At 37.2% G+C, this 22,436-nt stretch overlaps 1 protein-coding gene across 1 annotated transcript in view; it reads left to right on the forward strand.

Annotated features, from left to right (window-relative positions):
* The window catches only part of LOC117343640, a 28,640-nt gene extending 7,219 nt beyond the window's left edge, over positions 1-21,421 (forward strand). Inside the window, exons 2-5 of the mRNA XM_033906085.1 lie at positions 5,554-5,878; positions 9,732-9,782; positions 15,634-15,654; positions 19,540-21,421. Of these exons, the coding sequence (XP_033761976.1) occupies positions 5,554-5,878; positions 9,732-9,782; positions 15,634-15,654; positions 19,540-21,371 (2,229 nt within the window). The 3' untranslated portion in view covers positions 21,372-21,421. The remainder of the gene's footprint in view (positions 1-5,553; positions 5,879-9,731; positions 9,783-15,633; positions 15,655-19,539) is intronic.
* The last annotated feature ends 1,015 nt before the right edge of the window (positions 21,422-22,436 follow it).

A 22,436-nucleotide genomic window follows, 5' to 3' on the forward strand; every position in this document is an offset into this window, starting at 1 on the left:
AGGACAACTGTTCAAACTTTTCTATACTTTTTCTTTAAATATAATATTAATCAACTTGGTGTACTTGGTTTAACATCCTATTAACAACCAAGGTCATTTAAGGCAGTGCCAGGTTAAGAGGTGGAGGAAAGCTAGAGTACCAGGAGAAACATTACCGGCCTATGATCAGTACCAGTTAACTTCCCCACGTAGGTTTCGAACTAGCAACCCAGCCACCATGGCTCCTCAGTAATAAATAATTATGCATATGGTGGCGTTGGCCTAAAAAAAAAGAGACATTTAAACTGTTTACATGTTCACTAGTCCCTGTATTACAGTATTTTACCTGTGTGGAGATGACATTATGAAGAAGACTATTTTGTAGAATGGTTATCATTAAAATTATGGTCATTGTTTGAATTTGTCGAATAATTTTTTATGATACCTTTATACAAGTAAAGTTTAAATTCAAAAGATATAAAAAAAAAAACTATATATGGTTCCCTAACATTGTGCAACACAATAAATACATAATAGTTCAAAAAACTTGTTTGTTAAGTATAAATTTGTCAGAATTGGTTTCTTGCACATTGTTTTCTTTGGTATATGTAAGCGAAAGGTTGAAATATGACATTTCAAAATTTACTTATTGCAACCTGTGTGCAGATAAAATTTTGGAGAAAAACTATTTTGTAAAATAGTGATAATAAAATATTGGTAATTCTTTAATTTTGTAGTTTTCTATAATACCCTTTGTAATAAGTTGAAACAGATTAAAAATTCAAAAGATAAAGTAGTTAATTAACTCAATGTGATATAAAAATTGACATGATTTTAGTAAAATTTGTCAGAACACTTACAGGTTTCTCGCACTTGTTTTTCTTTGGCACATGTTAGCAAATAGCTGAATTATGTTGATGTGGAATTGATAATAAAGCAAATTATAGATATCTGAAAATTTACTTATGCAATAAATTCCAAAGTCAGCTATTTTGTAAAATTTTATTGTGATAGCTAAAACCTGGTAGCTCTTTGATTTTGGCAAATAATCTTCCATCTCATACCTATTTTGTAATAAGTTGAAATTAATTTAATTTCAAAAGATAAAAAAAAATACATGACATCTTCCTACACACCCAAAGCAGAGACATATAACATATATATATATATACTGAAACGAAAAAGAAACGCAACATGGAAAATTGTGATTAATTTTGTATTAAATATACATATCTGTATAAAAATCGCGGAAATAAACATGCACCCTGCCTAACACCCATACCAATCTTCAAAATCACCCAAGTGTGACTAGAGACCTATGCACTTCCGGCGCGGTAAAAACATCAAAAACCGTGCCTGTACAAACATATGCGTTCTTTTTTCATTCAAACCAGTATCAATTCATCACTAACATTGAGCCACATCATCGCCAATACTTTTGCAAACAATAATTCCTTTTACAATTATGCCACGGTTACCAAAGGTTGATAGAGGACGTGCTATAGCGATGCTTCTGGCAGGGAACACGCAACTTCACGTCGCTCGACAATTCAGAGTTCACAAATCGACTATTAGTCGATTAGTTTCACGTCTTAACGCAACAGGAAGAGTCGATGACCAGCCGAGATCAGGACGTCCACGCGTAACGTCGCGACGTCAAGACCGGGTTCTTAGGTTGGCACACCTGCGTAACAGGAGATTAACGGCCGCTGAAACGGCAAGGAATACGATTGGTAATCATAACCGTCGAATTCATCCCCAAACAGTGATCAACAGACTGCGTGAGGCTAATTTGCGTGCAAGGCGACAGTACGTTGGTTTACCACTAACACCGCAACGTCGAGCACGTCGTATGCAATGGGCAACGGCACATATGCCCAGACGTTTTCCTATGAGACGTTGGAGGTCTATGCTCTTCACCGATGAATCTCGATTCACGTTATTTCGAGCAGATGGCCGTCAACGTGTGTACCGGCGTCGAGGCGAACGTTTTGCTGACGCCTGTGTTTTGGAACACGACCGATTTGGGGGTGGATCAGTTATGGTTTGGGCGGGAATCTCCCATGGTTTGAAGACGCCTTTGGTGATAGTCAATGGGAATTTAACGGCCGTACGCTATCGGGATGAGATCCTTAGGCCCCATGTTGTGCCGTTTGTTAGGCAGCATCATCTAACCTTTCAGCAAGATAACGCGAGACCACACGTTGCAAGAGTCTGTAGAGACTTTCTTGCGACACAGAACATTGTTCCTATAGATTGGCCTCCATATAGCCCCGACCTGTCCCCAATCGAGCATTTGTGGGATGAATTAGACAGAAGAATTCGAAATCGCCGTAACCCCCCAAATACCCTTCCCTCAGTTAGCAAATGCACTCGTCCAAGAATGGAATAACATTCCAATACGGAAAGTCAATGCCCTGATGAACTCAATGCAACAAAGAATTAGAGATGTGATAACTGTTCGAGGAGGACACACACGATATTAGGGCACGGTTTCAAAACTGCTGCCATTTCAACTTGGATTCACGTAGGGTACTACCAATCATGACCTTCTAGCAAAGTGACCTGTTCTTAAAAATCTCTAAACATTTAAAGGATGTTACATCAATATTCAATATTAACTATTACATATGAAATTTAAACATAATGCTCACAAGTATTATTTTATTAAACCTACAATTTGAAGTTGCGTTTCTTTTTCGTTTCAGTATATATATACATGTCTCTGCCAAAAGCAACATAATTTTACTTAATGCAACATAATAATTGACAATATTTTAGCTTAAATTCATCAGAACTGCTTTCTTGCATATTGTTTTCTTTGGTGCATAAAAGTGAAGGGTTTAAATATATTTGAATTTTTTTTTTCATTTATTTATTAATGCAAAAGATGGTATAATTTGACACTGTCCTAGGGACCATCCCAATAAACTTAATTATAAAGGGCAGGTCAGAGACTTTAATTTCAAAATTTAAAGCATTAGAATATAAATATTTCATTAAAAATTTAAAAAAAAAAAAACTTCTATTACTGAAAAAGAATTGTTCAATATACTGCTAGTGTGTACTTAAGTAAATGCACAGTAGTTCCTTGAAAGTTCGTGTCATCGTAAGCTAATATGTACGAGATATGATTCTTGAAACGTCGTTGCTCCTCAACATAAACAAATATCAGCTGATCAAGACATCAAAGCATCAACTAACGACACAGTAATTTCATCAAACAAACAGTTAAGAAATTAAATATTACATATTTAAACGTCACCTGTCTCAAAAACGTTAATAGGCACGTAACATTTACACTAGGCCTACTGGAAGCCTACGACTCCGTACGAGTTGAGATTTAAATTTGTTATCGAAAAGAATTGAACGCTGGTCTGGGTTGACGATGAATACTGATCCTGGAAAGCATTAAGTATGGTCATAATAGAACAAATGTAACCTCCAATGTCACTTTTAATATAGCATAATATTAAAAAGTCCTGATCCTGATGGGAAAATGTAATACAACTCACTTATATTAGAATGCAGCTAAAGCCTGGAGTTGAACGGGTAAGCGACGTGAAGTCCCCGGTGTTATTCCATCCGGAACTCATCGGGGAATGATTTCAGTGATAATACCCGATGAGTTCAGGATGGCGTTATTCTATAGTTTTCCTTTATTTATGCGGACAAGGCAACCAAACCAAGTGCGTTTATAATTTCTATTCCGTATAAACTATATACGTTTTAACGGACCAGTTGATGTTAATAATGCAGGCTTTGAAAGACATCATCAAGATGATTCGCGCAAAACAAATATAAAACCAGTTGATTCGTAATGATTTTAATGCTTATAACTTTATATGCCGACCCGGTCTATCTGTTCAACCGTGCTAAGCGGAAAGGAAACACCCGGTCTTGCGTCATCAAAACAGGCAGCCTATTTATAGGAAATTACCCCAATCGAGTGGAAAAATACTGAGAAGGTCGAAAAAATAGGCCATTTTCAAAACAATATTGTGTCCGTTCCGCTAAAGATATCGAAAAACTAAACAGACTGTTTTCTTCATGAAACATTTATCTCTTTGTATGACTGTTATATATTTCTGTGGATTTTTTTCTGAATTTTGAGGGCGATTTAAACAGAACCTCTCGGTCAAAATGTCGATTTCGGCATGTTTGACCCAAAATATCTCACAAAAACGATTTTCCACAGGAATACCAGATACACTCAGACCTAAATCGAGCCGAGTTTTGCAATGACTCAATGTATCAACCGAATTGTATGTGTCAATTTTTCTGTCCTCAAATCGCTATTATATCCGGCAAATTAGGCGAATTAGCTCGTATTATCATTACGTTCCGTAAGGAACGATAACTCTAATGAGTTATCGCCCCTCACTACACTTCATTCTTTATGTAGGTCCCCCTTGTCTCAAACTTCATATGTAGGTCCCCCTTGTCTCAAACTTCCTATGTAGGTCCCCCTTGTCTCAAACTTCCTATGTAGGTCCCCCTTGTCTCAAACTTCCTATGTAGGTTCCCCTTGTCTCAAACTTCCTATGTAGGTTCCCCTTGTCTCAAACTTCCTATGTAGGTTCCCCTTGTCTCAAACTTCATATGTAGGTCCCCCTTGTCTCAAACTTCATATGTAGGTCCCCCTTGTCTCAAACTTCCTATGTAGGTTCCCCTTGTCTCAAACTTCCTATGTAGGTTCCCCTTGTCTCAAACTTCCTATGTAGGTCCCCCTTGTCTCAAACTTCATATGTAGGTCCCCCTTGTCTCAAACTTCATATGTAGGTCCCCCTTGTCTCAAACTTCATATGTAGGTCCCCCTTGTCTCAAACTTCATGTGTAGGTCCCACTTGTCTCAAACTTCCTATGTAGGTCCCACTTGTCTCAAACTTCATATGTAGGTCCCCCTTGTCTCAAACTTCCTATGTAGGTTCCCCTTGTCTCAAACTTCCTATGTAGGTTCCGATCCCCTTGTCTCAAACTTTATATGTAGGTCCCCCTTGTCTCAAACTTCCTATGTAGGTCCCCCTTGTCTCAAACTTCCTATGTAGGTTCCCCTTGTCTCAAACTTCCTATGTAGGTTCCGATCCCCTTGTCTCAAACTTCATATGTAGGTCCCCCTTGTCTCAAACTTCATATGTAGGTCCCCCTTGTCTCAAACTTCCTATGTAGGTCCCCCTTGTCTCAAACTTCATATGTAGGTCCCCCTTGTCTCAAACTTCATTTCTAGTTTTCCCTTGATCCCTTTATTGTGCCCATTTGATTGTGAGTCTTACATACCTAGAAAACAAAATAACTGACAGAAGTTAAACTTTGATATTTTTAATTCGCAGAAAATTCATCTTGAATGTTTCTCTCAGATTTAATATGTCTCCTTGTTATCAGATCAATCACCGGGTAAGGAGAGAAAAGAGCATGCATACAACAAATAATGATCCCTCTGTGATCTTTTGTTGGTAAAAAAACATTCTAAAAAATTTGGTAAGGAAATGTTTTTTAAACCTGTTAAAAGTTGATTTTGCATGAACCATTAATAAGAGTTTTAATTACATTGATTATGTTCATGCTATTTTTCAGGTTTGTAAGGAAATGGCTGCATCCTCATTAGACAATAGGGAAAAGGCCACAGAGATCCATAATGAACTGGTTGATCATTTGGGTCAACATCTTGAGCCACAAGATTTCATACGACTGAAAAAGCGTTTTAGGAATTGTCCTCTTACTCCTGCAGACTTAAATGGCATTCAGGATGTTAATGACCTATTTGAACGTCTTACCAACTATACGAAAATAGATTTGGGAAGCTATGAAACAATTATATCAAAGTTGAAGGTCATTAATCGTCAACAGGCTAGATATCTGGAGAAACAACAAAGACGAATTCAAGAAATCCTGAATGAAGGTAAGAACATTGTACAATATATATAGTTATACCTGTGTGTCATACAGATCTTGTGACCGGGTGGGGTGTGCTGCTGGGTGTCTTTGGCAGTATGCTTCAGTGAGATAGCACTTTAAATCGGCAAAAGTTCCGGCCTATCACAAGGAGACTTAACACGGAACATACCGCAACCTCCCAAAACACACATACGCACTCACCACACTCATACATGTCGCACGCACGGGAGGCCGTCCTTGAATGACCTTAGATGTTAATAGGACATTAAACAAAATAAACTAAACCAAACCATACAGATCTTATTTGGATGAAGAAATTTTCAAAAATATCTCAAAATCGTAAACAAATTTAATTATGTCATACATAAAACACGAGAAATTACTGAGGTTTAAAGTAATTTAATATCACAGATTTAAACATTTTCAAACCACACCTGGTCAAAGGTCACATACAACGACAGTCATAGTTCCTCATGCGCCAGGTCAACCATACTTCCCTGTCACTCCACCACACCTGGTCAAAGGTCACATACAATGACAGTCATAATTCCTCATGCACCAGGTCAAACATATTTTCCTGTCCTCAAATGTCCTTGCTCATGTTCGGGTCACCATGTCACACCTGTCAATTTACAGTCACCGCCTTCAACTCAATTAGGAATACAGGAGCATTAATTGTTTGTATCTTTTCACTGATGAACATTTTGTTATGAATTGTTGTTCAGCAATTTCGGTTATAATTAAACACAGAGTCAACTGACCAAAGGTCAAGGTCACATGGTTAAAGGTCAAGGAATATTTCATCAATGCTGTATCCTACTGGATACACCAACTATATACCCTGACACCACTAGGGATCAATGACCGAGGGTCAATGTTGTATCCTACTGGATACACCAACTATATACCCCGACACCACTAGGGATCAATGACCGAGGGTCAATGTTGTATCCTACTGGATACACCAACTATACACCCTGACACCACTAGGGATCAATGACCGAGGGTCAATGTTGTATCCTACTAGATACACCAACTATACACCCTGACACCACTAGGGATCAATGGCCGAGTTTCAATGTTGTATCCTACTAGATACACCAACTATATACCCGGACACCACTAGGGATCAATGACCGAGTTTCAATGTTGTATCCTACTAGATACACCAACTATACACCCTGACACCACTAGGGATCAATGACCAAGGGTAAATGTTGTATCCTACTGGATACACCAACTATACACCCTGACACCACTAGGGATTAATCACCGAGGGTCAATGTTGGATTGATCCCAAATCAGTTCATTCATATCATTTATGCACTCAACTACTTGGACCACCTACAACAAATAGAACTGCATCCAGCAGAACATGGCCTTAACATTCTTCTAATTATGAAACACCGCTCCAGACACACCAAGCCACCCGTACAATACGTGGTAATACAATCACCACTGTGAGACTTCACTACAATAGTACATACCTCATTATGACAATATAATTACATACCTCATTATGACAATACAATTACATACCTCATTATGACAATACAATTACATACCTCATTATGACAATACAATTACCTACCTCATTATGACAATACAACCACATACCTCATTATGACAATACAATTACACATACCTCATTATGACAATACAATTACATACCTCATTATGACAATATAATTACATACCTCATTATGACAATACAACCACATACCTCATTATTACAATACAATCACATACCTCATTATGACAATATAATTACATACCTCATTATGACAATACAATTACATACCTTATTATGACAATACGATCACATACCTCATTATGACAATACGACCACATACCTCATTATGACAATACAATCACCACTGTATGACGTCACACAAATACTCATTCCTTATTAAGACAATACAATCACCAATCAGATTGACTGGAACAGTTTTAGTTGTCATGATAACCAGATCACTGTATACAGGTTTCTGTATTATAGAAACAATAGAGGCTTTATATTACCTAACAATAGATGTCATTCGGTTGCCATGGTCACAAATAGGAAGTTATTGTGGAAACTGAAATTAGCCATCGGCTTACAGTTCTAGTTATCTCTATTTCATCAGAAGGACTTGAGGGGTATTTCTCAAATTTCACATGTAAGTGTCCCCTGATTTATAGTTGTGCTCATTAATTTTGAGTCTGATTGTGAAAAAAAAGCCCAACAAGTGGCTATCTTTATTTTGAGAATTGAAGTTTATTATCACAATTTCTTAGAAGTACAACTCGACGTTAGTTCCCCTTGGTCCCTATAGTGTTCATTCAGTTTTGAAACTGATCAAGAAAACAAAAGGGCAGTCATTTTGAATTTTGACAGTTGAAGTTTGTTATCTATATTTCTCAAAAAGTTCTTTTAAATGCCATGGTGCAGGGTCTGTCTGTCGGTCTGGTCAGCTGTCTGGCATCAACATTTCCTTTAAATAACTTCTTTCCAAAAACCGTAAAGAACAGATAATATTAGACCTGTAGCATGCTTGTGTGAAGGCCTACAATGTTTGTTCAAATGAATGACCTTGACCTACATTCAAGGTTACAGGGGTTCAATGTGTTAGAATCTTTAACAATGATTTTTGATAAACCTGATATATATATATTGGACCAAAAATATGCAGAAATGAAGGCTTGCAATATTTACTTTATAATGAATATTAAACTTACTCTGATAATTTAATAAAGTGGTAGTCAGCATTAAGAAGGAATGAAGAAGAAAAAGAAAAACATCAATATTACATAGAACCAATAACGATCTTTCATTGGCGCGTGCCAAGCTCCCTCTGATATAATAAAATACTTATTATTTAATGTCTGGTTGTATTAGTTTGGTACCTAATGGTATCACAGCTGATCCATGTCTAGTTGTAACAGTTTGGTACCTGATAGTCACGGCTGATTGATGTCAGGTTGTAACAGTTTGGTACCCAATGGTATCACAGCTGATTGATGTCAGTTTGTAACAGTTTGGTACCAAATGGTATCACAGCTGATTGATGTCAGTTTGTAACAGTTTGGTACCCAATGGTATCACAGCTGATTGATGTCGGATTGTAACAGTTTGGTACCCAATGGTATCACAGCTGATTGATGTCTGGTTGTAACAGTTTGGTACCCAATGGTATCACAGCTGATTGATGTCTGGTTGTAACAGTTTGGTACCCAATGGTATCACAGCTGATTGATGTCGGATTGTAACAGTTTGGTACCCAATGGTATCACAGCTGATTGATGTCAGGTTGTAACAGTTTGGTACGCAATTTTATCACAGCAGCTGATTGATGACTGGTTGTAACAGTTTGGTACCCTATGGTATCACAGCTGATTGATGTCTGCCTGTAGCAGTTTGGTACCCAATGGTATCACAGCTGATTGATGTCTGGTTGCATTAGTTTGGTACCCAATGGTATCACAGCTGATTGATGTCTGGTTGTAACAGTTTGGTACCCAATGGTATCACAGCTGATTGATGTCTGGTTGTAACAGTTTGGTACCCAATGGTATCACAGCTGATCCATGTCTAGTTGTAACAGTTTGGTACCCAATGGTATCATAGCTGATTGATGTCTGGTTGTTACAGTTTGGTACCCAATGGTGTCACAGCTGATTGATGTCTAGTTGTAACAGTTTGGTACCCAATGGTATCACAGCTTATTGATGTCTAGTTGTAACAGTTTGGTACCCAATGGTATCACAGCTTATTGATGTCTAGTTGTAACAGTTTGGTATCCATTGGTATCTCAGCTTATTGATGTCGAGTTGTTTGAGTATTTCTCCAGTATATAACACCATCCGTTTACTTACAGGACCACCGGCAGCAAAAAGACCGAGAACTGAAAGAGAAGGAGACCTGAATGGTAGGTAGTCACGAGGATAAACCTATAGCCTGATGTTTTTATATTTTGGTATGAAGTGGGAAAAAAATTTTGAATTATAAACAAAATGAATTAATGTAAGATTGTGTGTATGATATATCTATATAGATATACACAAGACAGTAATTTTAGACCTGTATCAGATTGCGTATAAGACATTATATAGATATATACACAAGACAGTGAGATCTGTGTCAGATTGTGTATAAGACATCTATATAGATATACACAAGACAGTGAGACCTGTGTCAGATTGTGTATAAGACATCTATATAGATATACACAAGACAGCGAGACCTGTGTCAGATTGTGTATAAGACATCTATATAGATATACAAAAGACAGTGATACCTGTGTCAGATTGTGTAAAGACATCTATATAGATATACACAAGACAGTGAGATCTGTGTCAGATTGTGTATAAGACATCTATATAGATATATACACAAGACAGTGAGACCTGTGTCAGATTGTGTATAAGACATTATATAGATATATACACAAGACAGTGATACCTGTATCAGATTATGTATAAGACATTATATAGATATATATACACAAGACAGCGAGACCTGTGTCAGATTGTGTATAAGACAGGGCCGGGAGGTTGGGTAATCCACATAAGAACCAACAAATTGACAACATCCTCACTGTTCGACACCGAGCATCGCAATGCCCTAACTCTACACACCCCACGTGTAGTGTATACGTAATGCCGCGTAAAGTCTCAGGAAGGGAGATAACTCGTACGACCTTACACTATTTGAGGACAGGATATCTACTAAGTGTCCGAAAATAGTCTCCTCTCTACTTAATGCAACAACAAACACGCAAATACCATTTACCGACTAGCCCTACTGTATACAGTATTGTATTTAAATTGTATACAGTATTGTATTGATACTGTATTCATTATTGTATATATACTGTATACATTATTGTATATATACTGTATACATTATTGTATTTATACTGTATACATTTTTGTATTTATACTGTATATATTATTGTATATATACTGTATACATTTTTGTATTTATACTGTATTCATTGTTGTATATACATTGTATACTGTATACATTATTGTATTTATACTGTATACACAACACAGTGATACCTGTGTCAGATTGTGTAAAGACATCTATATAGATATACACAAGACAGTGAGACCTGTATCAGATTGTGTATAAGACATCTATATAGATATACACAAGACAGTGAGGCCTGTGTCAGATTGTGTATAAGACATCTATATAGATATACACAAGACAGTGAGACCTGTGTCAGATTGTGTATAAGACATTATATAGATATATACAAGACAGTGAGATCTGTGTCAGATTGTGTATAAGACATTTAATATAGATATACACAAGACAGCGAGACCTGTGTCAGATTGTGTATAAGACATCTATATAGATATACAAAAGACAGTGATACCTGTATCAGATTGTGTATAAGATATTATATAGATATATATACACAAGACAGTGAGACCTGTGTCAGATTGTGTGTAAGACATTATATAGATATACACAAGACAGTGAGATCTGTGTCAGATTGTGTATAAGACATTTAATAGAGATATATACAAGACAGTGAGATCTGTGTCAGATTGTGTATAAGACATCTATATAGATATATACACAAGACAGTTAGACATATGTTTCCGACTGTGTATGATGTCTATATATATACACACAAAACAGCGTGACCTGTGCCATAGTGTGTATAAGACATCTATATAGATATATGCAAGACAGTTAGACCTGTGTCAGATTGTGTATAAGACATTTAATAGAGATATATACAAGACAGTGAGACCTGTGTCAGATTGTGTATAAGACATCTATATAGATATACACAAGACAGTGAGATCTGTGTCAGATTGTGTATAAGACATTTAATATAGATATACACAAGACAGTGAGATCTGTGTCAGATTGTGTATAAGACATTTAATAGAGATATATACAAGACAGTGAGACCTGTGTCAGATTGTGTATAAGACATCTATATAGATATACAAAAGACAGTGATACCTGTATCAGATTGTGTATAAGACATTTAATAGAGATATATACAAGACAGTGATACCTGTATCAGATTGTGTATAAGACATTTAATATAGATATACACAAGACAGTTAGACATATGTTTCCGACTGTGTATGATGTCTATATATATACACACAAAACAGCGAGACCTGTGCCATAGTGTGTATATATCAAAGACATCTATATAGTTATACACAAGACAGTGAGACCTGTGTCAGATTGTGTATAAGACATTTAATATAGATATACAAAACAGTGAGACCTGTGTCAGATTGTGTATAAGACATTTAATATAGATATATACAAGACAGTGAGACCTGTGTCAGATTGTGTATAAGACATTTAATATAGATATATACAAGACAGTGAGACCTGTGTCAGATTGTGTATAAGACATCTATATAGATATGTACAAGACAGTTAGACCTCTGTCAGATTGTGTATAAGACATTTATATAGATATGTACAAGACAGTTAGACCTCTGTCAGATTGTGTATAAGACATTTAATATAGATATATACAAGACAGTTAGACATATGTTTCCGACTGTGTATGATGTCTATATACATACACACAAAACAGCGAGACCTGTGCCATAGTGTGTATATATCAAAGACATCTATATAGTTATACAGTGGACTTTGTCTTAACCTGACTCTCTCCTGTCTGATCTCTGTCTAAACCAGTCAGATGATTTAGTCCTGAAAAATTCCCTATCTATCAGTAGTAGTTTAACTCTGTCCAATCCAGACCCTGTCTATTCTGTAATCCAGACATATTTCGAAGATGCTGTTCGTTCTCTACACTTGGTAAATCTACTCTGTGTAAACCTGCGTCAGCTTTGTTCTGGTCCACTGTGCATCGGTGGCTTTTAGGGCGCCTGGCGGTGTTTATACAGTGTCAATATAGATAAACTATCATTTAACCCTGCATTGTCACTGTGAAGGTAGACACGATCAGCCAAACACTTTAACTCTTTTCACGTATAATACAGAATGCTGCCTTGTTAATCAAACCATATATTAATGTATGTAATTGTGTCTGATATAGATACAATCTGTTTAAATATCCAAGCGAGACATCCTCTCTAGGTCATCACAATTGCGGAATACCTGGATGAGGTAATCGAGAATGATGATATCTCGCTCAAGTTATTAGTAACTCCACAGCCACCAATATAGAAGATTAATTTAAAATTGAGAGTATTTGAATTTTCTTATTGACACAGATTAGGAATCAGATGTCAAAATGAAAAATGAAAATGACATGAACTGGACTACAGATACACGCATGTGTGACATCACTGATATATACAAAAAAAAATAAATCACTGTTATCTACCTCATTTGGATGACAGAGGATTCGAAAGACAAAGACCTTTTCAAGCAAATGCCGTAAATAAAAACTGTTAATTGTCAATGTTGTCCCAGTTGACAATATAATGATGTGTGACAAATGTTATAGCAGTGTTAAATTTAAAATCTGAAACAAAATTGTACAGATACTATCAGATAAAACAACCATAAAATGTGATTTGTGTGTATAAGTTAGATATATACCTGTATATAACACAATTAAATATCATAATTTTATTAGCCCACCATCATCAGATGGTGGGCTATTCAAATCGCCCTGCGTCCGTGGTCCGTGGTCCGTCCGTCCCTCCGTCCGTCCCTCCGTCCGTCCGTCCGTCCCTCCGTCCGTCCCTCCGTCCGTAAACAATTCTTGTTATCACTATTTCTGAGAAAGTACTGATGGGATCTTTCTCAAATTTCATATGTAGGTTCCCCTTGGTGCCTAGTTGTGCATATTGCATTTTGGGACCGATCGGAAAACAACATGGCCGACAGGCAGCCATCTTGGATTTTGACAATTGAAGTTTGTTATCTCTATTTCTGAGAAAGTATTGAAGTGATCTTTCTCAAATTTCATATGTAGGTTTCCCTTTGTGCCTAGTTATGCATATTGCATTTTGGGACTGATCAGAAAACAACATGGCCGACAGGCAGCCATCTTGGATTTTGACAATTGAAGTTTGTTATCGCTATTTCTGAGGAAGTACTGAAGGGATCTTTCTGAAATTTCATATGTAGGTTCCCTTTGGTGCCTTGTTATGCATATTGCATTTTGGGACCAATCGGAAAACAACATGGCCGACAGGCAGCCATCTTGGATTTTGACAATTGGAGTTTGTTATCGCTATTTCTGAGGAAGTACTGAAGGGATCTTTCTCAAATTTCAAATATAGGTTCCCTTTGGTGCCTAGTTATGCATATTGCATTTTGGGACCAATCGAAAAACAAAATGGCCGACAGGCAGCCATCTTTGATTTTGACAATTGAAGTTTGTTATCGCTATTTCTGTGAAAGTACTGAAGGGATCTTTCTCAAATTTCATATGCAGGTTCCTCTTTGTTCCTGGTTATGCATATTGCATTTTGAGACTAATTAGAAAACAACATGGCCGACAGGCAGCCATCTTGGATTCTGACAATTAAAGTTTGTTATCGCTATTTCTGTGAAAGAAATGAAGAGATCTTTCTGAAATTTCATATGCAGGTTCCCCTCAGTGCCTAGTTATGCATATTGCATTTTGAGACCAATCGGAAAACAACATGGCCGACAGGCAGCCATCTTGGATTTTGACAATTGAAATTTGTTATCGCTTTTTCTGTGAAAGAACTGAAGGGATCTTTCTCAAATTTCATATGGAGGTTCCCCTTGGTGCCTTCTTATGCATATTGCATTTTGAGACCAATCGGAAAACAAAATTGCTGACAGGCAGCCATCTTGGATTTTGACAATTGGAGTTTGTTATCGCTATTTCTGAGGAAGTACTGAAGGGATCTTTCTGAAATTTCATATGTAGGTTCCCTTTGGTGCCTAGTTATGCATATTGCATTTTGGGACCAATTGGAAAACAACATGGCCGACAGGCAGCCATCTTGGATTTTGACAATTGGAGTTTGTTATCGCTATTTCTGAGGAAGTACTGAAGGGATCTTTCTGAAATTTCATATGTAGGTTCCCTTTGGTGCCTAGTTATGCATATTGCATTTTGAGACCAGTTGGAAAACAAAATTGCTGACAGGCAGCCATCTTGGATTTTGACAATTAAAATTTGTTATCGCTATTTCTCAGAAAGTAATGAAGGGATCTTTCTGAAATTACATATGCAGGTTCCCCTCAGTGCCTAGTTATGCATATTGCATTTTGAGACTAATCAGAAAACAACATGGCTGACAGGCAGCCATCTTGGATTTTGACAATTGAAGTTTGTTATCGCTATTTCTGTGAAAGTACTGAAGGGATCTTTTTCAAATTTCATATGTAGGTTCCCCTCAGTGCCTAGTTTTGCATACTGGGACCAATACGAAAACAACATGGCCGACAGACAGCCATTATAGCTAAATCTTAAATTCTATATATAAGTTCCCCTTGTTTGAATAGTACTAGAGGGCTGTTTCTGAATTTACACAGATAAGTAAGACTTAGAGGAAGGGAAAAGTAGGGAAAAGATCAATCTGACATGGAACCTATATAGATCATTCAATGGTGGGCGCCAAGATCCCTCTGGGATCTCTTGTTATTCATGAATTGAAATAAAAGCAGACTCTCTACAATCCCCAACTGTACAAACCGGCAAATTATAGAGTCTCAATGGAGTCTGGTTTAGACAAAGTGTGCTGTACATAAGAAAGTGAGATCTGTGTCATATTATGTAAATTATTGTTTAGTTTGATATATCTAATTGTATGAATCTTTGTATTTTACAGAAAAGTTTGCAGCTATGATAGGTGAGTTTGCAGGACTAGGTCGAACATGAAGATATTTGTTTGATAGAAGTGAAATGCAGCAAACCGTCCATACTAACGAGAATTCATCAGGAACAGCATGAGATCGAAGCTATTGAAAGTTGAAACATTAATGTTTGTGTGTTAAAGAGCACGCAAATAATTGATTTTGAATAATTGTTCAATTAATCATCCATCAAAGGTCAAGGCCACATGTTATCTGATACGTCACATAGTCATTGTGGCTGACTGATGGAAACAGGTTGTCTTATTGTCAGGGCCAGCTTCTGTCGTCTGTCAAATTTTAGGTCACCTGAGTTGAAGTCTGAAGTCATCCATTTTATTTCCTTTTGTTCATTGTTGTGCAGTAGGAGTCGTCTGTCCATTAACAATTCACATTTTTGACGTCTCAGACATCCCTGAACCAATTTTAATGAAATTTTGAAGAAATTTCCATTGCCAAAATCAACCAACATCGTCATTATATGGCCTGAGGGACAGGGAAAAAAGGAAAAATGCATCCAGTGGACTGAAATTTCAAAAAGATTCTTCTCAAGACACAAATAAGGTAGAATCAAAACCACTCTTCATCGATGGAAGGGTCTAAGATAGTTTACCAAAATTGTTTATTTCATGACCCTTCCTTGGGAGGAAGTACATTTACAAAATAGTTTTATTGAAAAAATGTTTGAATTCTTACTTGTCGGTAACGTGTCTTAACTAAAATAGTATTCTCCCTTTAAACACTAAACATTTACAGAGAACTGTGGCATTTTTAGCCCACCATCATCAGATGGTGGGCTATTCAAATCGCCCTGCGTCCGTGGTCCGTCCGTCCGTCCGTCCGTAAACAATTCTTGTTATCGCTATTTCTGAGTAAGTACTGAAGGGATCTTTCTCAAATTTCATATGTAGGCTCCCCTTGGTGCCTAGTTATGCATATTGCATTTTGAGACCAATCGGAAAACAACATGGCCGACAGGCAGCCATCTTGGATTTTGACAATTGAAGTTTGTTATTGCTATTTCTGAGAAAGTACTGAAGGGATCTTTCTCAAATTTCATATGTAGGCTCCCCTTGGTGCCTAGTTATGCATATTGGATTTTGAGACCAATCGGAAAACAACATGGCCGACAGGCAGCCATCTTGGATTTTGACAATTGAAGTTTGTTATCGCTATTTCTGAGAAAGTACTGAAGGGATCTTTCTCAAATTTCATATGTAGGCTCCCCTTGGTGCCTAGTTATGCATATTGCATTTTGAGACCAATCGGAAAACAACATGGCCGACAGGCAGCCATCTTGGATTTTGACAATTGAAGTTTGTTATCGCTATTTCTGAGACAGTACTGAAGGGATCTTTCTCAAATTTCATATGTAGGCTCCCCTTGGTGCCTAGTTATGCATATTGCATTTTGAGACCAATCGGAAAACAACATGGCCGACAGGCAGTCATCTTGGATTTTGACAATCGAAGTTTGTTATCGCTATTTCTGAGAAAGTACTGAAGGGATCTTTCTCAAATTTCATATGTAGATTCCCCTTGGTGCCTAGTTATGCATATTGCATTTTGAGACCAATCGGAAAACAACATGGCCGACAGGCAGCCATCTTCGATTTTGACAATTGAAGTTTGTTATCGCTATTTCTGAGAAAGTACTGAAGGGATCTTTCTCAAATTTCATATGTAGGCTCCCCTTGGTGCCTAGTTATGCATATTGGATTTTGAGACCAGTCAGAAAACAACCTGCCCGACAGGCAGCCATCTTGGATTTTGACAATTGAAGTTTGTTATCGCTATTTCTGAGAAAGTACTGAAGGGATCTTTCTCAAATTTCATATGTAGGCTCCCCTTGGTGCCTAGTTATACATATTGCATTTTGAGACCAATCGGAAAACAACATGGCCGACAGGCAGCCATCTTGGATTTTGACAATTGAAGTTTGTTATCGCTATTTCTGAGACAGTACTGAAGGGATCTTTCTCAAATTTCATATGTAGGCTCCCCTTGGTGCCTAGTTATGCATATTGCAAAACAACATGGCCGACAGGCAGTCATCTTGGATTTTGACAATCGAAGTTTGTTATCGCTATTTCTGAGAAAGTACTGAAGGGATCTTTCTCAAATTTCATATGTAGGCTCCCCTTGGTGCCTAGTTATGCATATTGGATTTTGAGACCAGTCAGAAAACAACCTGCCCGACAGGCAGCCATCTTGGATTTTGACAATTGAAGTTTGTTATCGCTATTTCTGAGAAAGTACTGAAGGGATCTTTCTCAAATTTCATATGTAGGTTCCCCATGGTCCCTGGTGTTGCATTTTGGGACCAATCCGAAAACAACAGACAGCCATTATTCCTAAATCGTAAATTTTATATATAGGTTCCCCTTGTTTGAAAAGTACAAGAGGGCCGTTTCTGAATTTACACAGATTAGTAAGACTTAGAGGAAGGGAAAAGTAGAGAAAAGATCAATCTGACATGGAACCTATAAAGATCATTCAATGGTGGGCGCCAAGATCCCTCTGGGATCTCTTGTTTCATTCTTATTTTGAAATCATCAATTGACATTTTTTTTCTCCAAAAAGTCTAGATATTGAGAAAACTAGCATGGAAAGGCATACCAGATATTAATATTTTGTAATGAAGTGAAAGGTGACACAAAGATCATTCATGTCAATTTTCATGACAATCCTGGCCGTGTCCCCTTTAGATTTGGTAGAATTATCATTATGGGATGGCAGGTTGATGGTATGCACTTATTGGCCCTGACTGATTCCCAAGGCCTTATGAGTACGGACAATATGAGTCATATTTACTTAAATATACTAGAACTCGGGTGTCCACTCGGGCCCATGGGCCTCTTATTCTTTAAATGACTATTTTAGACCCCAACCCCCACCCTTACCACCCCACCTCTCTACAGGTATATCAGATGGTGGACAGGTCAATTAAACATTTATTTGTGGTTCATTATCTGTCCATCAAATCCTTGTTGTCGCTATGCCCTGAGGAATAGGGGACGGATCTTTTGTAAACTTTTCATGGAGGTTCTTGAACGTGTTCATTCCAAAGACAGCCTGATTGGAAATCCCAAACAACAAACAGACAGCCATATTTGATTCTTAGATTTTGACAGTTTGAAGTTAATCACTATTTCTTGAGAAATATTGGAAGGCTACTAAAACAGTAACTTATATGTAGGTCCCATAGACCCTAGTTATTTCCCATTTAATATTGAAACCTTTTGGGGAAACAAAATGACTGACAGCATATATTTTGACATTTAAAATTTGTTCTTGCTAAGAGAAATACCGAACTTAAAATGGGGGAAAGAAGAAAAAGTAAAGAAATTATCAGTCTTTACTCTTACACAGAACCAACAAGATCATTATTTGGTTGGCACAGAAATCCCTGGAGTGATGTAATAATTTCCCAAGTGTAATGGATTATACTTGTTAAGTAAAATAGGGAAAATTTACATAGTACTTATCAGGAAGGACCTATTTAATTAAACATTATTTGTAAAGTCTAATTGTTTCAAAATCGTAGTTAAGCCTGAATATTTATCCTGAACTTTGACTGATTTTAAAGGTTGAGGGTTTGAAAAATGATTGTAAGGAGCATTTATTGATCAATAGGTGAGCGATGTAGGTTCTTTGGGCCTTTTGTAATACATGTAGTTTGTGTTAAAAAAGGTTAAATTAAGGTAATAATAGATTCAATAATATGTGACAATTAATACAGATATCTATTTATTGTAGTGTTGTTTTTTTCGGGAGGGGGGTTAATGAAAAAAGAAAATTTTCTTGTGCTCCCAGTGTACTCATTAATTTTGGCTTTTTCATGCTGATGTTTGTTCTTACAAATTTAATCAATTTTCCTTGCAGATACAACAAAGTCTACAATTCAGACAGAAAAAGATAGCTACACGTTTATTTCTACCAAAAGTCTCCAACATGCCCATCAAAAACTTCTGGAGAACAAGATCGTTATAATCCAGGGAAACTCGGGGGACGGGAAATCATCTACTGCACTTGAACTTCTCCGTTTGCTGTGCGGTAATGAAGAGGAGGGGCAACATAAACGATGTCGACAACCACTACAACTACACGACATAAAAGACATGGATTTGGTGGCACCAAAGTCACAATTAGTTATTCATTTTGATGACATCTATGGAAAGAATGTTGTGTGTCAGGAAGATGTGAAAGAATGGGAGAAACGAGAAAAAGAAATTCTTGCAAAACTTTGTGGAAATGAATCTGAGGCCAATTATCTGGTCATTACAATTCGTAGTGGGATTTTTAATTCTTTAAGTGGCCTGGGAAAATTATTTACCAAACAAAACATTGTCGATCTTAGCCAGTACAAAGAAGAAAAAGAAAAACTTGCATTGTTAAGGTTGTATGAACCAAAAACTGAATTTGTTAAATGGACAGATGATGAGGAGAAACAGATTGTGGCCTCGGCCCCAGACATTGGGTTTCCACAGTGTTGTAGATTATTTAGGGACACACCTAGTTTACAAACAGAGAGAGTCAAATTCTTTGAAAGACCTTTGCATTATTTTAAATCCTCTTTATCTAAATTAGAAGACGGGAAATTTTATGGTCTGCTGTATCTGTTCCTCAATGGCGGCTCAGTTGTAGAACATGATTTAGACCCTTCCATTGAAAATATTGAGGAAAATGAGAAAATGAAAGCAGCATTTGCTTTTGATGTAGTAAAAGTTAACCAAACACCTGAGCTTATTCACAAAAAAGAGAAAAAGAAAGCTGAATTTGTAAAGGAGTCATTAGAATGCCTTTTGGGTTGGCTGGTGAAAAAAGAATCTACACTGTGGGAAAAATGTCCCTCTTACAAATTCAACCACGACTCCATTGAGGAAACAGTGGCACTTCTGTATGGAGAGAAAACTCCCATTGGCTACATACAGAATTGTCCCAAAAAGTTCCTCAGTTATGTAACTACAACAAAAAACACCCCAAACAGAATAGTTATATCATCTGATAATCAAACCAATGCCATGTATAAACGTATAGTGAAAGAGTTTCAATCTGTTGATCCTAAAAGTTACTGGTATTTGAGTGAGTATGACTATTTAGCTACATTAGATGTATGGACAGACACCCGGTTTCTACAGGGATTTATTAGTTGGCTAAGTGGTCAGAATGATGACAAAAACTTACACCAACTGATAAAAGGTGCCTTGTTAAATGGAGCTTGCTCTATTGGTTTAGAAGATCATTTCTCGTATCTCCTTTCTGTGGGTGCCACAACCGACAATGATACACCGTTTTGTGTAGTGGAGGGTGGGAGTGTACAACTACTGACACAAATACTAATGTATGACGTCATTCCTACAGCGAGGGCACGCAGGTCACGATCATCATATTATACTGAGAATATCAATGTCCTACACGAGGCGTGTTTGTTTGAGAGAGAAGAGATGGTGACCATGTTGTGTGACACTTACCCAGACTTGGTACATGAGACTGATAACGAGAGACAAAGCACGCTCCATCTTGTGGCAGAGACAGGAAACGTTGGTCTATTTCAGACAGTGGAGAGATTGATACTTAAATCATTGTGTAGAGTTGAGGATGTACAACATAAGTGTGAGACAGAAAATGGTCGTGATGTACATAGGAGTTGTGTGTGTGGTCAGTACATGTCACAGTTAGTGGACGAGGGAAGGGTCTACAATATTACATGTTAGTTGTAGTGAGGGACACAGGGAGCTTAGTTTATACCTGTGTCAGTGTTACCCAGCACAATATTACATGTTAGTTGTAGTGAGGGACACAGGGAGCTTAGTTTATACCTGTGTCAGTGTTACCCAGCACTAACTACAGCTGTAGATAACGACGGGTGTACAATATTACATTGGAGTTGTATAATGGGACACAGGGAGCTTAGTTTAGAGCTGTGTAAGTTATACCCAGCACTAACTACAGCTGTAGATAACTACGGGCATACAATATTACATGTTAGTTGTTATCGGGGACACAGGGAGCTTAGTTTAGAGCTGTGTAAGTTATACCCAGCACTAACTACAGCTGTAAATAAACGTGGGTATACAATATTACATGGTAGTTGTAGACAGGGACACAGGGAGCTTAGTTTAGAGCTGTGTAAGTTAGACCCAGCACTAACTACAGCTGTAGATAACGACGGGTATACAATATTACATGTTAGTTGTATACAGGGACACAGGGAGCTTAGTTTAGAGCTGTGTAAGTTATACCCAGCACTAACTACAGCTGTAGACTAACCGTGGGTATAATTGTCTACATCACATAGCCTAGTGGACATCAGATGTAGACATGTTCACTGATTGTGAACGTCACGTTAAACTGAACGTAGAGAAAACAGGAGGTAAGTATGACATCACGACCTTACTTACTAAATACGGGCAATCTGTTTTAGACCTGGCAAAGGAAGGGACAGAGTGGAGGAATTTAGATAACAACCCTTTGTATGATCATCTTGTCAAAGTGTTTAATAAGTAAATGTATTAAATATTCACACTTCTATACATTAACTTGTGTAACATAATGACAAAATAAACAGCAACGAACAGAACACTGTGGAAACCTTTTGTAGGATCATCTTGTCAAGTTTATTTGTAAATAAAAGTACTTAGAAATATTCACACATACTTCTTAACCTTCTATACATTAACTTGTATAACATGGTGTATAATTAAACAAAGATTAAGTTGAAGAAACAATTTATTTTCATCATTGTTCACAAAAACAAACAAAAGCGGTCCTACTAATTA

This window comes from Pecten maximus, chromosome 15 (genome assembly GCF_902652985.1).
Source record: "Pecten maximus chromosome 15, xPecMax1.1, whole genome shotgun sequence".
NCBI lineage: Eukaryota > Metazoa > Mollusca > Bivalvia > Pectinida > Pectinidae > Pecten > Pecten maximus.